Source organism: Neoarius graeffei, chromosome 21, assembly GCF_027579695.1.
Source record: "Neoarius graeffei isolate fNeoGra1 chromosome 21, fNeoGra1.pri, whole genome shotgun sequence".
Lineage (NCBI taxonomy): Eukaryota > Metazoa > Chordata > Actinopteri > Siluriformes > Ariidae > Neoarius > Neoarius graeffei.
The window spans coordinates 30,990,024-31,007,249 of NC_083589.1; the positions used below are offsets into that span (position 1 = coordinate 30,990,024).

A 17,226-nucleotide genomic window follows, 5' to 3' on the forward strand; every position below is an offset into this window, starting at 1 on the left:
GAGGACGCACGTAATTGGGATAAGTGGCTCGAACCCTTGCTGTTCTCAGTGCGAGAGGTCCCTCAAGCCTCCACGGGGTTCTCCCCGTTCGAATTATTATATGGGCGTAAGCCGCGCGGCATCCTGGACGTGCTGCGGGAAAATTGGGAGGAGGGACCTTCACAAAGTAAGAATGAAATTCAGTACGTTATGGACCTGCGCGCAAAACTCCACACGCTCACCCACCTAACTCAGGAGAACTTGCGGCAGGCCCAGGAACGGCAAGCCCGCCTGTACAACAAGGGTACGCGCCTTAGAGAGTTCACACCGGGAGATAAAGTACTCGTACTCTTGCCCACGTCGAGCTCCAAATTAATCGCCAAGTGGCAAGGACCCTTTGAGGTCACACGGCGAGTCGGGGACGTCGACTATGAGGTGAGGCGAACAGACGGGTGGGGCGCCACAGATTTACCACCTCAATCTGCTCAAACTCTGGAACGAGGAGGTCCCCGTGGCGTTGGTGTCGGTAGTTCCGGAGAAGGCGGAGCTGGGGCCGGAGGTTCAAAAAGAGAGTTTGGCATCACGTACCTCTCCGGTCCCCTGTGGAGACCACCTCTCCCCGACCCAGCTCACGGAGGTCGCCCAGTTGCAGGCCGAGTTTTCGGATGTGTTCTCGCCCCTGCCCGGTCGCACTAACCTCATAGAACACCACATAGAGACACCCCCGGGGGTGGTAGTGCGTAGCCGCCCTTATAGACTACCCGAACACAAAAAAAAGGTGGTTCGGGAAGAACTTCAGGCCATGCTCGAAATGGGCATCGTCGAGGAGTCCCACAGCGACTGGAGCAGCCCGGTGGTCTTGGTTCCCAAGGCCGACGGCTCGGTCCGGTTCTGTGTGGACTATAGAAAAGTCAACGCGGTGTCTAAATTTGACGCGTACCCAATGCCTCGTATTGATGAGCTGCTCGATCGACTAGGCACGGCTCGCTTCTACTCGACACTGGATTTAACGAAGGGATATTGGCAGATCCCCTTGACTCCATTATCCCGGGAGAAAACGGCCTTTTCCACACCGTTTGGCTTACACCAGTTCGTCACACTTCCGTTTGGGCTGTTTGGGGCGCCCGCTACGTTTCAGCGGCTGATGGACCGGGTCCTCCGGCCCCACGCCACCTATGCGGCCGCCTACCTGGACGACATTATCGTTTATAGTAACGACTGGCAGCGGCACCTGCAACACCTGAGGGCCGTCCTTAGGTCGCTGAGACGGGCGGGGCTCACTGCCAACCCAAAGAAGTGTGCGATTGGGCGGGTGGAAGTACGGTATCTGGGCTTCCACTTGGGCAACGGGCAGGTGCGTCCCCAAATTAATAAGACAGCAGCGATTGCGGCCTGCCCGAGGCCCAAGACCAAAAAGGGGGTGAGACAGTTCCTGGGGCTGGCTGGCTACTATCGTAGGTTTATACCTAATTATTCGGACGTCACCAGCCCGCTGACTGACCTCACTAAAAAGGGGGCGCCAGATCCGGTCCAGTGGACGGAGCAGTGCCAGCGGGCTTTCTCAGAGGTAAAGGCTGCACTGTGTGGGGGGCCACTTTTACACTCCCCTGACTTCTCTCTCCCTTTTATGTTACAGACGGATGCGTCGGACAGAGGGCTGGGGGCCGTTTTGTCCCAGCAGGTGGAGGGGGAGGATCGCCCGGTCTTATACATCAGCCGGAAGCTGTCAGTGCGTGAGGGGCGCTACAGCACGATTGAAAAGGAGTGCCTGGCGATCAAATGGGCGGTCCTCGCCCTCCGGTACTACCTGCTGGGGCGCTCTTTCACCCTCTGTTCGGACCACGCGCCCCTCCAGTGGCTCCACCGCATGAAAGATGCCAACGCGCGGATCACCCGTTGGTATCTGGCGCTCCAACCCTTTAATTTCAAGGTGGTCCACAGGCCGGGGGCGCAGATGGTCGTGGCGGACTTCCTCTCCCGTCAAGGGGGGGGGGAGTCGGCTGCAGGCCGGACGGCCGCCCGGCCTGAGTCGGGCGGTGGGGGTATGTGGCAGCGGGGGCGTGGTCAAGCGCCGGTCGGTGACAGGAGGGCGGAGTCAGGGAAGGTAAGTGGCAGAATCACGACACCTGAGAACAATTAACCTGTGTTTGTGTGTGTCTTCCCAGTGACCGCGCCCTATTTAAGGAGGGAGAGTGAGAGCAGAGGGGGATCTCCGGACTAGACGCTGGCTGTGTGTGTGTGTCTGTCTAGTCACCGTAACGATTGTTCACTGAAAAGTGTGGCAATAAAGCCTTTTCCCAAACCTGATCTCTGTCCTGCCGTCCTCAGTGCTCCACCCACACGTAGGGAGCGTTACACAAAGGCTACCATCAGTAACACACTACGCCGCCAGGGACTCAAATCCTGCAGTGCCAGACGTGTCCCCCTGCTTAAGCCAGTACATGTCCAGGCCCGTCTGAAGTTTGCTAGAGAGCATTTGGATAATCCAGAAGAGGACTGGGAGAATGTCATATGGTCAGATGAAACCAAAATAGAACTTTTTGGTAAAAACTCAACTTGTCGTGTTTGGAGGAGAAAGAATGCTGAGTTACATCCAAAGAACACCATACCTACTGTGAAGCATGGGGGTGGAAACATCATGCTTTGGGGCTGTTTTTCTGCAAAGGGACCAGGACGACTGATCCGTGTAAAGGAAAGAATGAATGGGGCCATGTATCGTGAGATTTTGAGTGAAAACCTCCTTCCATCAGCAAAGGCATTGAAGATGAAACGTGGCTGGGTCTTTCAGCATGACAATGATCCCAAACACACCGCCCAGGCAACGAAGGAGTGGCTTCGTAAGAAGCATTTCAAGGTCCTGGAGTGGCCTAGCCAGTCTCCAGATCTCAACCCCATAGAAAATCTTTGGAGGGAGTTGAAAGTCCGTGTTGCCCAGCGACAGCCCCAAAACATCACTGCTCTAGAGGAGATCTGCATGGAGGAATGGGCCAAAATACCAGCAACAGTGTGTGAAAACCTTGTGAAGACTTACAGAAAACGTTTGACCTCTGTCATTGCCAACAAAGGGTATATAACAAAGCATTGAGATGAACTTTTGTTATTGACCAAATACTTATTTTCCACCATAATTTGCAAATAAATTCTTTAAAAATCAGACAATGTGATTTTCTGGATTTTTTTCTCTCATTTTGTCTCTCATAGTTTTAGTGTACCTATGATGAAAATTACAGGCCTCTTTCATCTTTTTAAGTGGGAGAACTTGCACAATTGGTGACTGACTAAATACTTTTTTGCCCCACTGTATGACGGCTCAATGCCCAGGTTTTCAAGGCATCCGACTTCAGGGTTATCCCAATGATTCCTCCTGCACTGTGTCCATATCTCATAAATGTCGATTCTATGAATTGGTCACTCCACAAGCCATTCCATATTCCATGCATGTGTCTTGTCACATGTTGCCCCTGGAGGAAAAGGCCTTGAACATTTGGAGGAAGCTTCTCCATAGAACGCAGATACAGGAGCCCATATCTGGCGTAGTTGACATGACCAGCAGCAAAATAGTATGGCAGCATTTTTCGGAATGTGGCGAGATGGAGGAGCCAATCACCCTCGCGCTCAGCTCTAATATATGACATCATCAATAACACCGGTTTCACCAAGATATCAACCCACAGTTTGCAGGTCTTGCTTTGGCTCGCAATATCATCCAAGTGTCTGATTAAATCATCCATACTCTGAAATTGACCATCTGTGACTATGCACCGGAGCACCTCTTCTGCCATCAGCCGAAGAGCACGTACATTCTGTGGAAACTTCTTTCCACTTAACATCTTGGGAACCCCACCAAACACCGCTGACAGAACATCAGATAGCCCACTTTCAGCCATCAATGTGCCAATAGAACCTACAAAACTCATTAGTGCATGCATACCCCCCAGACACAAGAACATGTCTGTGAAGCGATCTGGATGTGCCCATAACACCTGCACTGCAACTCGGTAGAGTTGTTGGTCACATGTCAAAATGCTGAACTTTTGGCCTGTTGCAAATGTAAGCTCTTGTACCCTGACCATGGTTGTCATCATGGTATCTGGATCAGATGGCTTCATATCAACCAGAGGTAAATAAAGCACTTTTGTCTTGGCTTGTGGAAGATGGCCTTTCTCCCTCATTTGTTTTGTGTTGTACCCATGGAATTCTGGGCAATTTTCTTTTGTGATAACATCATGTAGAAAACCCATGGCAGCCTCTGAATTGTGCTGAACTGAAATGACTTGGGAAGCAAGTGACCTCAGGGAGGGCACAGTCTTTGAGGCTACAGTTTGTGGCATTGGAGGCTGTTTGGGCCCTTGGTATCTATGGATGTCCAGGTCATATGGTATCCCTGAGGAATCTTTTGGGACTCTTTTGATTTTTGCATTAGCTTCCTCCTCCATCACAGCATCCTGAGAGCACTGTGTGAGAAGAATGGCTAGTGAGTGGGTGGACTGTCTACCATTCTGGGAGGATATGTCAGCATCAAAATTGTCCACAATCGCCTGAACCAGACCATCAGTAGCATTGGATATGCCAGATAACTGTAAATCTGCCACAGCCGCTTTAGCAGCAGACTTCTTGAACCGTCTGTACTCTGTGTATGAACAACAGACACCATAGGAATACATGCTGTTAATGAGCGTTTTAGACTCCAGCATCTTTCCTGCTAAGTCTATTTGCAAGCTAGTTGCCTGAGACCTGACAACACTGGTGACAATGGAACCAATGAGCAATGCAGGAAGGGTATCATCAAGCTTTGGAGAAACCTTTGCCAACAGCTTTAACAGAAATTCACTGACTTTCTCTTTAATGAGATCCTTATTTATGCTGATGTTGTAGTGCTCCTTGTCATTATCAATTTGTTTCAGATCTTGAAGGATTCGCTTACTAGTCTTTGTAAGAAGAAGCTCAGTGTCATCTTCTTCATCATTTACAAGTTGGAGTGTCTTTGAGGCACTGCTACGAAATGCAATTATATTAGCGATGCCAGGTGAGGACAGCACCAGTAGATCATCACCAAATGTATCCTGGAGTTTCCCTATAAGTGCCCTACGAGAAAGCTTAGTGCCAGCAAATCCTGAATAGGTTGCTTGTAATTCAACAGAATTCCAGATTCGTGACTGGTCACTTTCCACCATTTCAACAAGTAACTCAAATGGGTGATCATCAGAATTCTGTGAATACCAACTGTCACCTGGTAGTGATTTGAAAGTGGCAAACCTTTGTCTGCAGTCAAGATGGTATCGAGCATCTGCTGCATGCAGATCACTAAGTGCCATTTCAACACGACACTGAACAGACTTTGCCACATCATCATTTTGTTTTGCACAGCTTTCTAATATTAACTGCTTTGTATCCATTTCTCGGAAGAGATAGGCTGCCCTCCATCTAGAGGGGTGCTTCTTGTCCCTTTCAATGTTGCAGCTCTCTCCACAGTACAGACAGTGTAGTAGAAAATTAAACGTCTCTCCTGACGTTGAACGCCTGGTGATTTTTTGGGGGATGGAAGCCTCTTTTTCCTTCACACCTTGACGCTTGTGACGTTGGGTGTGAGTTTTCGAAGTATAAGCCGAAACACAGCTTTTATGGCACTTTAATGTCAATTCATTGTTTTTCTCCAATATGTTTTGAAGGTCAACGTGTTTTTCATCACCGTAAATCTTGCTACACTTAATATTTTCTATTCGGACAGGTCCTGCTTGAATAAGTGTTTCTTTCTTTAATTGGCAGTTGAATTTCCAATTGAAATAGCATTCCTCAAGATCAGACTCCATAACTGCCGTATAATCACTTAAACATCCAAGTAAATAGTAGCAACACTGGTGGAAATCTGAGAAAACAGGGAGATGAAAACTGCATCGAGCTGAAATTTCTAGATTGTGACCTTGAACATGCAATTTGTAAGGGTGGGAATCATAAAAAAAAAAAATTGGTGAGAAAGTGGATTTTCTTCTATTTTATCAGAGACCAAAATCGGGGACTGTCTCAACAATCGGGATCGTATGGTCACCCAAGTTAAGGGCGATTGTAACAGATAGCAGCTAGCATAGAGATATGAGTACACTGTAAAATGTTAACCACATTCCGCAATGCCTTACGAGTTGCACTAGTCTGCATCGAACTGAACTAGATTATGACCTTGAACAGGCAATTTATAAGGGTGAGAATCACAGTGACCGATGATAAAATAGCCACAATAACAAATTACGATTCAGCCAATCGAAAAAGTTCAATATAGTTGGAGATTCAGTTATGACATATCACAATATTGGTGAAAGTAAAGACAAAAATAATACAGATCCATGACTGTACTGCATTTTAAGGAATGACACTTTAATATTGAACACTTATAGTATACAGACAGTTTCCTGTATTTTACATACAAAAATGTCAAAATATCTGTTTTTGGCTATTTTGTGATAGAAATCTTAAAGTACTAATTTATTAAATTAATTTTGGCCATTGCTTAGTGTCTGTAAAAATATGCTTATGTACTGGATGCCAGCTAGTACAGAGGAGAATGTTAAGTAAACCTTACTCCCCAACGTTTTAAAAGTCATGCTAGTCAGTGGAAGAGCAGTGTGGTTTGGAGTGGGGGTGAATCGGGGACAATGCCCTGAATTTTACTAGGGAACCAGGAACATTACTATTTCAACAGTCAATATCGTAAAAATAAGCAATCTATTAGCTTAATGTATTAGCTTAAGGAAACCTTACTCCCCAACGTTTTAAAAGTCATGCTAGTCAGTGGACTGGCTAGTGCACATGACTCTCAGTCCACAAGCAGTGTGGTTTGGAGTGGGGGTGAGGGTAAGGTTAACAGACTTTTGAGATGATAATCGGGGACAATGCCCTGAATTTTACTAGGGAACCAGGGACATTACTATTTCAACAGTCAATATCATTAAAATAAGCAATCTATTAGCTTAATGTATTAGCTTAAAAAAATCAGTGACTAGCATTTACTAGGTGAGAGCTGGGTGTGCTAGCCAGTGTTGTGAAACTATGGGTCTAGTTCACTGGTGAGCAGTGAGTACATGTCACTGCTCTTTCATGATTACAGTCAAATAGTTTCTCTGCTTAGCTTATGCGTGCTGTGATCTTTTGGGTGCAGTGTGATTGACAGAGTTAGCAAGATAGCTACACAAGTTGGCTTGAATTAGCTAATTGTGTCCCTCATATGCCCCTGCAGAAGTAAACACAAGGATGACAATGGAGTGTATGCCTAATAATTTAAGGCTTGCATTAACATAAAGGGCTTTTTGGTATAAGCCCCGCCCCCAATTGCATGGCCACACCCCCAACCATGGCTGGAACCCCACCCCCAGGCCTTAAACTCATCCTATTATGTTAACAAACACAAAAATAAGTATGATATATAGACTTTGGTGAACATAAAGTGAAGAATGTCAAAATGTCAGAATTTAGGCTATGACTGCAGCACATCCAACAATAAAGGGCCAATATCCGGAATTGCCCAAGGGATATCACCGGGCACCCTCTCTTATCTTAATGAGTAGACCTTGGACAACAACAAACAGCAAAAAAAAAGACTTTAACCGACGAAGCCAGGTTCAGCCAAATTTGGGCCTTTGGCTCCCGGACTAATACAGCTAATTGGTGAAAAAAAAAAAGACTTAAATCATCATGTGAATGGCCCATATGGTAATTTACCCACACCCCCCAGCAGGCTACAGTCCTGACAAAAACGAGACAATTTGCAACAAAAAATGTATGCTTTTCCAACAAAACAATCTATTATCTGAAATACTGATTGCATTCTTCAAGAGCTCAACTTGCACAACAATATAATGGCATGATGGAAGTCTTGCTGAAAGTCGTTCCTCATTGTTGGCTGTGGTAGACTACTGGTAGTTCATGTCCAAAATGGCAGCCGCATTTGTCGTGACGTCACGTGGGATGAGTCTATACTGTGCGTGCATACTGTCCAGTGTGAAAAGCAGAGAAGAACACACTGCTCGAGAAACGGTGGGATATGATTGCGGGCTAATGTGAATATTCTTAGCTTCAATCAGATATATGAAACACAATGTTATTAAGCCGTTGTGGTTATGAAATGATTCAATGCCCTGTGTGTTTGATATGGTGTTCAGTGTGACTTGCTCTCCCCTCGTTTGTAACATGAATTGCGTGCCGCGCGTGACTTGGTTGGGGTTACTTTACGGGGCTGGAAAAAGTTGGCTGTGTCTTACCTGGCTCAGCTGCCCCACTGCCTTTGCTAGTACCTGCTGCATCATCCGAATCTTTTTTTAAATATTTATGCAGTGAGCCCCTGAGTCTCTTGGTTTCTTCCTCTCTTTTTCTCTTTTCTTTTCTTTTCTTTGTTCCTGACTTGTGCATGTTGGCAAATGGCACACACACTGATTGTCGAAGCGCTATGATCGAACGATGTCGTTTTTTTCCCCTTAATCAAAGAGTCAGACCAAACCATTTTTGCATTAGGGGTGGTAGGGGGTTCTTGACACCTTTTTCAAAGACAATAAAGGCAAAAGATCTAGAAATCATTTAGTGAATGCAAATATAGCACATTTCTCCCCCAAATCAACACATTTTGAAATGAAATAAAATAATTTAATCGCAACTTCATGAGAGCCCAGTTCTGGGCCCTCCCCATTCCTGGGCCCGGGACAACATACCTGTTTGTCCTCCCCTGTCGGCGGGCCTGTAGATGACATATCAAATGTTTAAACTGAGAAAATGTATCATTTAAAGAGAAAAATTAGGTGATTTTAAATTTCGTGACAACAACACATCTCAAAAAAGTTGGGACAAGGCCATGTTTACCACTGTGAGACATCCCCTTTTCTCTTTACAACAGTCTGTAAACATCTGGGGACTGAGGAGACAAGTTGCTCAAGTTTAGGGATAGAAATGTTAACCCATTCTTGTCTAATGTAGGATTCTAGTTGTTCAACTGTCTTAGGTCTTTTTTGTCGTATCTTCTGTTTTATGATGCGCCAAATGTTTTCTATGGGTGAAAGATCTGGACTGCAGGCTGGCCAGTTCAGTACCCGGACCCTTCTTCTACGCAGTCATGATGCTGTAATTGATGCAGTATGTGGTTTGGCATTGTCATGTTGGAAAATGCAAGGTCTTCCCTGAAAGAGACATCGTCTGGATGGGAGCATACGTTGCTCTAGAACCTGGATATACCTTTCAGCATTGATGGTGTCTTTCCAGATGTGTAAGCTGCCCATGCCACATGCACTAATGCAACCCCATACCATCAGAGATGCAGGCTTCTGAACTGAGCGCTGATAACAACTTGGGTCGTCCTTCTCCTCTTTAGTCCGAATGACATGGCGTCCCTGATTTCCATAAAGAACTTCAAATTTTGATTCGTCTGACCACAGAACAGTTTTCCACTTTGCCACAGTCCATTTTAAATGAGCCTTGGCCCAGAGAAGACGTCTGCGCTTCTGGATCGTGTTTAGATACAGCTTCTTCTTTGAACTATAGAGTTTTAGCTGGCAACGGCGGATGGCACGGTGAATTGTGTTCACAGATAATGTTCTCTGGAAATATTCTTGAGCCCATTTTGTGATTTTCAATACAGAAGCATGCCTGTATGTGATGCAGTGCCGTCTAAGGGCCCGAAGATCACGGGCACCCAGTATGGTTTTCCGGCCTTGACCCTTACGCACAGAGATTCTTCCAGATTCTCTGAATCTTTTGATGATATTATGCACTGTAGATGATGATATGTTCAAACTCTTTGCAATTTTACACTGTCGAACTCCTTTCTGATATTGCTCCACTATTTGTCGGCGCAGAATTAGGGGGATTGGTGATCCTCTTCCCATCTTTACTTCTGAGAGCCGCTGCCACTCCAAGATGCTCTTTTTATACCCAGTCATGTTAATGACCTATTGCCAATTGACCTAATGAGTTGCAATTTGGTCCTCCAGCTGTTCCTTTTATTTGTACCTTTAACTTTTCCAGCCTCTTATTGCCCCTGTCCCAACTTTGAGATGTGTTGCTGTCATGAAATTTCAAATGAGCCAATATTTGGCATGAAATTTCAAAATGTCTCACTTTCGACATTTGATATGTTGTCTATGTTCTATTGTGAATACAATACCAGTTTTTGAGATTTGTAAATTATTGCATTCTGTTTTTATTAGGGCCCGAGCACCGAACGGTGTGAAGACCCTATTGTTTTTCGAAGGATTATTATTATTATTATTATTATTATTATTATTATTATGCCGCGTTTGGCATTTTGAGATTTGTAAATTATTGCATTCCATTTTTATTTACAATTTGTACTTTGTCCAAACTTTTTTGGAATCGGGGTTATATCTCCGTCTGTCTGAAACACCTTTTTTCTCAGCAACCACAAATCGTAGCCACTTGGTACTTGGTACCAAACTTCAGCTTAGGGTTCTATACCATGTGTACCGTTTTCAGGTCTGTCGCACATCAACTTCCTGTTTATCGACTGAATGTATTTACGAAACATATAGGGTGGATTTACAAAATTTTCTTAACACTTTTCTCAGCAACTACAAATCACAACTGCTTGATATTTGGCACTGAGCTTCAGCTTGGGGTTCTATACCATGTATACCGTTTTCAGGTCTGTCACACATCAACTTCCTGTTTACCAACTTAATGTATTTATGAAACATATCGAGTGGATTTACAAAATTTTCATAACACTTTTCTCAGCAACTACAAATCACAACTGCTTGATATTTGGTACAAAGCTACAGCTTGGGGTTCTATACTGTGGATACCGTTTTCAGGTCTGTCGCACATCAACTTCCTGTTTAACGACTGAATGTAGTTATGAAACATATAGCGTGGATTTACAAAATTTTCGTAACACTTTCCTCAGCAACTATAAACTACACTGCTCTTTACTTACTTGTTTCAGGGTTAATTATTTGTTGAAGTCAACATTCATAATAAGTGTCCTATTCCTTCGATTGCTTGCATTCTGATATAAGTGAGAGCGGGGGGGGTATGTAAGTGAGCTCACAGCTGATCTTGTTGGTAATTTGAAAAATTTCTTCCTGTTAACAGCTGTCCCCCATCTCTTCACACCCACTGGTCTGGTCCTGGTCTTGACTTGGTCTTGATACACTTTGTTCTTGGTCATGACTTGGTCTCAGTTTAGGTGGTGTTGACTACAACACTACAAATCACAGAAACCCTGTATTTCATTGAAAATAGTAGAAAGACAACAGGTCAAATGTCGAAATTTTATTTTTTGAAAAATACAGGCTCATTTTGAATTTGAACATGTAAAAACCCAATATGATATTTGTTGATTGCATTCCACATTCTTTCACTGCAATGATTGTTTTTCTAACTCGAACAGAATCGTACAATGAAATACGGCGCAGCAGTGTGAACTGCTCTTATTAAAAGTGCATATTCACTTCTGACACAAACTCAGCATTTATTTCTTAAAAAGCAATCCTTTTAAAAAAAGAAAAAAACAACATCTAAAAAATAACTCTTACAGGCATACGCACAGTCATCTCAGTGAGTATCAGGCAGTCATCCTCATCTGCTGCATGATGAGATGATTTTATTTAATATGTTGCATCATCAGTTGACTCATACATACATAGAACTATGTACAAAAAATAGTATTAAAAAGATTCCTATATGACTCACACATATAAATACAAATAAAGCAAAAACATACAGTTAGGTCCATAAATATTTGGACAGAGGCAACATTTTTCTAATTTTGGTTCTGTACATTACTACAATGAATTTTGAACAAAACAATTCAGATGCAGTTGAAGTTCAGACTTTCAGCTTTAATTCAGTGGGTTGAACAAAATGATTGCATAAAAATGTGAGGAACTAAAGCATTTTTTTAAAACACAATCCCTTCATTTCAGGGGCTCAAAAGTAATTGGACAAATTAAATAATTGTAAATAAAATGTTCATTTCTAATACTTGGTTGAAAACCCTTTGTTGGCAATGACTGCCTGAAGTCTTGAACTCATGGACATCACCAGATGCTGTGTTTCCTCCTTTTTAATGTTCTGCCAGGCCTTTACTGCAGCGGTTTTCAGTTGCTGTTTGTTTGTGGGCCTTTCTGTCTGAAGTTTAGTCTTTAACAAGTGAAATGCATGCTCAATTGGGTTGAGATCAGGTGACTGACTTGGCCATTCAAGAATATTCCACTTCTTTGCTTTAATAAACTCCTGGGTTGCTTTGGCTTTATGTTTTGGGTCATTGTCCATCTGTATTATGAAACGCCGACCAATCAGTTTGGCTGCATTTGGCTGGATTTGAGCACACAGTATGTCTCTGAATACCTCAGAATTCATCCAGTTGCTTCTGTCCTGTGTCACATCATCAATAAACACTAGTGACCCAGTGCCACTGGCAGCCATGCATGCCCAAGCCATCACACGGCCTCCGCTGTGTTTTACAGATAATGTGGTATGCTTTGGATCATGAGCTGTACCACGCCTTCGCCATACTTTTTTCTTTCCATCATTCTGGTAGAGGTTGATCTTGGTTTCATCTGTCCAAAGAATGTTCTTCCAGAACTGTGCTGGCTTTTTTAGATGTTTTTTAGCAACGTCCAATCTAGCCTTTTTATTCTTGAGGCTTATGAGTGGCTTGCACCGTGCAGTGAACCCTCTGTATTTACTTTCATGCAGTCTTCTCTTTGTGGTAGATTTGGATATTGATACGCCTACCTCCTGGAGAGTGTTGTTCACTTGGTTGGCTGTTGTGAAGGGGTTTCTCTTCACCATGGAAATTATTCTGCGATCATCCACTACTGTTGTCTTCTGTGAGTGTCCAGGTCTTTTTGCATTGATGAGTTCACCAGTGCTTTCTTTCTTTCTCAGGATGTACCAAACTGTAGATTTTGCCACTCCTAATATTATAGCAATTTCTCGGATGGGCTTTTTCTGTTTTCACAGCTTAAGGATGGCTTGTTTCACCTGCATGGTGAGCTCCTTTGACCGCATGTTTTCTTCACAGCAAAATCTTCCAAATGCAAGCACCACACCTCAAATCGACTCCAGGCCTTTTATCTGCTTAATTGAGAATGACATAATGAAGGAATTTCCCACACCTGCCCATGAAATAGCCTTTGAGTCAATTGTCCAATTACTTTTGGTCCCTTTAAAAACAGGGTGGCACATGTTAAGGAGCTGAAACTCCTAAACCCTTCATCCAATTTTAATGTGGATACCCTCAAATGAAAGCTGAAAGTCTGGACGTTATGTCCATGTCCATTATATAACTATAACTTGAATATGTTTCAGTAAACAGGTAAAAAAAACAACATTTCTGTCAGTGTCCAAATATATATGGACCTAACTGTAAATGTATGTTTGCTCCCCCCCATGTCAAACAGTCTGCTGGAGTACAGCGCATAATTAAACTTCCATATTTCTATAACTCCTTAGTTCTGTGAGCAAAGAACATTCTCAAAAATGTTTCCAACTGTTTAATGCATAAAAAAATGGCACAACACATTTATTATATATGTATATAGGGTCATGATAACATGAAATATGATGCAGTGTCCAGTGTACCAGATATTTGGGATTGGACATAAAATCTGCGGGGGGGAATCAACATTTATTATTAGCAGTGCAACAAGAAAAAAAAGCTCCCTGTATCCTGTATTTGCTGCAAATAAATATATATATAGTATATTTTAATGTATAACAAATGAAAGAAATAAAAACACATGAACTGTCTAGAAAGTGCTGGAAAATACCAAAAATTTGCTGGGGCATTCAATAATTATTTCGAGTAAAGGCTAGTTCTGCACTTTTAAACACATATCTACCTAGATACTGAGAGCACGTACAGTACACATCAAGCAACACAGAATATACATACCGCAATCACAGCTGACACGTAGAAATGCAAGAAAATGCACCTGTTTGTTGTCGAGCTAGAAAATACTAGAAGAAAACAGCCCAAAAGGATCATTTTTCATGTCTTGAAAAAATGATTTTCATTGGTTTCAAGAATGTAAACTGCATTTTTATTGTAAGTAGGGCATTTTGGTCATAATGTTGTTGTCTTCACATGAAATATTTTCTATTTTAATTGTCACCGGTAGGGATTTTAAGCAGAAAGAGGAGTATCTGTATATGTGCTCTCAGGAAAGTTTTTAACAGGAGCGACTGGAGGTTGGGTGGAGTCTGGAGGACAGTTGCTCATGAAAGTGTGGGTCTTCATTAAGGGCTGATCTGAGCCAGGATTCTGGGTCATGAGTTCTACAGAATGTCTGCTAACTGCACGTAGCCTTGAACTAAGAGAGAGTAACAGAGACAGGGTCGTGAGTTTGTTAATGTTCAATAAGACATCTGATTTACATTGTTGATGTACGTAAGTTTATTTATGTTGAATAGATTTTTGAAACCTCACCGTCGATGCAAACAAAAAATGGCTACTGCTGCTGCCAAGCCAGCAATAATTGGAACTACAATCGCTGCAGTGATGCCTTTTCCAGCTAAACAGCAACGAAACAGAAAGAAAGTATTAGAGTCGCACAGAAAGGGAGAGATCTGAAAATGAAGCAGAGAGATACTAGGAGGTGAGACACATGCATGAAAAATTAAAGATAAGAGATAATTACAGATCTGGAGGTACTTACAACCATGAAATTCATACTCGCCAGATCCTGCTGAAACAGAGAAAGAGGCTGTGTGAGGCAGAGGTGTGCTGTTGCATGTGTTTCTGTAAATACGTGATGTGGTGAGTGAATTAGCAAAGAAAAGTACAGGCAGATCTGTCTGAAAGCTAAAGTAACTGAGTGCATATATGGTTGCGGTCAGAGGTTTACATACACAGATATGACTGTCATTATGGACACGAATATGCTGGCAATACTTGCCGTTCAAGGAGTTCTTTGAACTCTTCTTTTTCTGTGGTAGAATGTTCAACATACATCTTTAACAGAAAAAAAAAAGAATTTGGTGCACAACTTTTAATTTGTTTTGGGCTTTCTGAAATCAAAACAGGGTCAAAAATATAGCACACCTCATATTTGGTTAAATGTCCCTTAGCAAGTTTCAGCTTGAACAGAAGCTTATGGTAGCCATCAACAAGCTTCTGGAAGAATTCTTGGCAGAATTGGTTCGATTAAATTTGTGTGTTTCCTGGCATGGACCCAACCTTTAAGCCCAGTCCACATATTTTCGATAAGGTACTCCAGACTCAGGACTTGTTTTAAGCTTAATGTTATCATAATGCGGTTGTATACACATTAAATATTTTCTATTTAATTTTCCCTGGTAAGCAGAGACAGGGTAATGAGTTTGGTAATGTACAATAAAGACATCTACGTTGATTTACATAGATCCAGTACTCCAGACAGTAGATCCATCTTCCAGATGGCTAATATTGTTGTCAAGCCAGCAATAATTACAGCTATTAGAATCTCTGCAGTGATGTCTTTTGTGGCTGAACATCAACAAATTGGGGGAAATTCATCATACAGAGAGGGAGAGCTCTGAAAATGAAGCAAAGAGCCTACTTTAGCCTGCTTTATTCATTCCACAACCAGCTTCGATGTGTGTTTAGGGTCACTGTCATGTTGTGTCCAAGTTTCTGATAGGTTGATGTTATGCTGAAGAATTCTCAGGTAGACCTTGTTTTTCATTATTCCATCCACTTTGTGCAATCCACCAGTTCCACTGGCAGCAAAACAGCCCCAGAGTATAATGCTACCACCACCATACTTAACAGTTGGTACAGCGTTCCTCTGTACCTCTGATCAATGTGGCCAAACAACTCAATCTTTGTCTCAACAGACCATAAAACTTTCCTTTAGAAGGCTTTTTTTGTTTATGTAGTCAGCTGCAAACTTTATTCAAGCTTGAAGGTATCAATTTTGGAGCAAGGGCTTCTTCCTTGGCAGCTTCTTAGTCCATGGCAATGTAAAACATGCTTGACTGTAGACAGTGTTCCAGCAGCTTCCAGTTCATTGCAGGCCTGAGCCTTGGTGGTTTCTGGGTTGTTTCTGACCAATCAAACCAATTTCCTCTCTGAGAGTGACAGTTTGGGCCTTATTCCAGCAAAGTGGCTTGGCAAAGTGGCTACACCTCCCAAAAACTTGTACTAACATACAATAGTTTGAACTGATGATCTTGGATTCTGCAGTTATTTAGAAATGGCTCCAAGAGACATTCCTGAGTTGTGTAAATCTATGATCCTCTTTCTCAGATCTGCACTGAGCTCCTTGGACTTTCCCATTGTACTATGTTGGTCAATCCAAAGAGTGCTGTCAAACAAACCCTTTTTATGGCACAGCGAAGCCACCAGCTGTAGACAATCATGATCACTAACAGGAAGTTAAGAGGCCTTGGAACGACAAGTTAAAAGATATTTTGGAACTTTGAGCACCACTGATTTAATAATATGTGTGAGTATGTAAATTTTTGACCCTGTGTTGACTTCAGAAAACCCAAAATAAATTAAAACTTTTGCACCAAATTTTTGTCTTTTTACATAAAAATATGTATATGGAAGCCCTGTGATGACCTGGCGACTTGTCCAGGGTGTACCCCGCCTTTCGCCCGTAGTCAGCTGGGATAGGCTCCAGCTTGCCTGCGACCCTGTAGAGCAGGATAAAGCGGCTACAGATAATGAGATGAGATGTATATGGAACAATCATTCTGTCACAGAAAAAGAACAGTACAAAGAAATCAGTGAAAGCCCAATACTGCCATGACATTCATGTCTGTGTATTTAAACATTTGACTGAAACTGTACATATGCGACATTTAGTCTGCTTGAATTGAATCATCATGTATTTAGCCCTGCTTATGATCAGTTCCTCCAGCTATCCAACAGGTGTTTGACCATTTTCCAAAGGGCAAGGAGAATGGAGAGAGACTCCTCACCTTCGAAACACATGCTGGCCTCTGGTACCAATGACTGTATATGCTAAGCAGTTGTTATTCTGTAATTTCTCATTGGGATCAATAAATTATTATCTTATCAAGCAGGGCAACCTGAGAACTACTGAGTTCAGGCTCAACCTTCAGCCCTTAGCTGGTGGTAATGGCTGGAATGAGCAGGTGCTCAAGGCCACTTATCATCAAGGGTTGAACACTAACATCCTCCTCGAGCTGGCATGCTGGGATGATCATTTATCCCTCACTCACTCATTGGTCTGTCCATTCATCTACACCTTCTGCTAATTAACTGAGGGTATGCTAACATGAAAGTGAACCCTACCC

The 17,226-nt window shown here is 42.9% G+C and overlaps 1 protein-coding gene across 4 annotated transcripts in view; it reads right to left on the minus strand.

Moving 5' to 3' along the window:
• Nucleotides 1–12,911: 12,911 nt before the first annotated feature.
• Nucleotides 12,912–17,226, minus strand: part of il15ra (interleukin 15 receptor subunit alpha) — a 63,084-nt gene continuing 58,769 nt past the window's right edge. For 2 of the 4 annotated variants that reach the window (XM_060902965.1, XM_060902963.1), the window contains 3 exons: nt 14,637–14,663; nt 14,408–14,492; nt 12,912–14,291 (listed from right to left, as the gene is read on the minus strand). In XM_060902965.1, the coding sequence (XP_060758948.1) occupies nt 14,105–14,291; nt 14,408–14,492; nt 14,637–14,663 (299 nt within the window). In that variant the 3' untranslated portion in view covers nt 12,912–14,104. Of the gene's footprint in view, nt 14,292–14,407; nt 14,493–14,636; nt 14,667–17,226 lie in introns of all 4 variants that reach the window. The other 2 variants (XM_060902964.1, XM_060902961.1) reach the window with 1 other exon arrangement.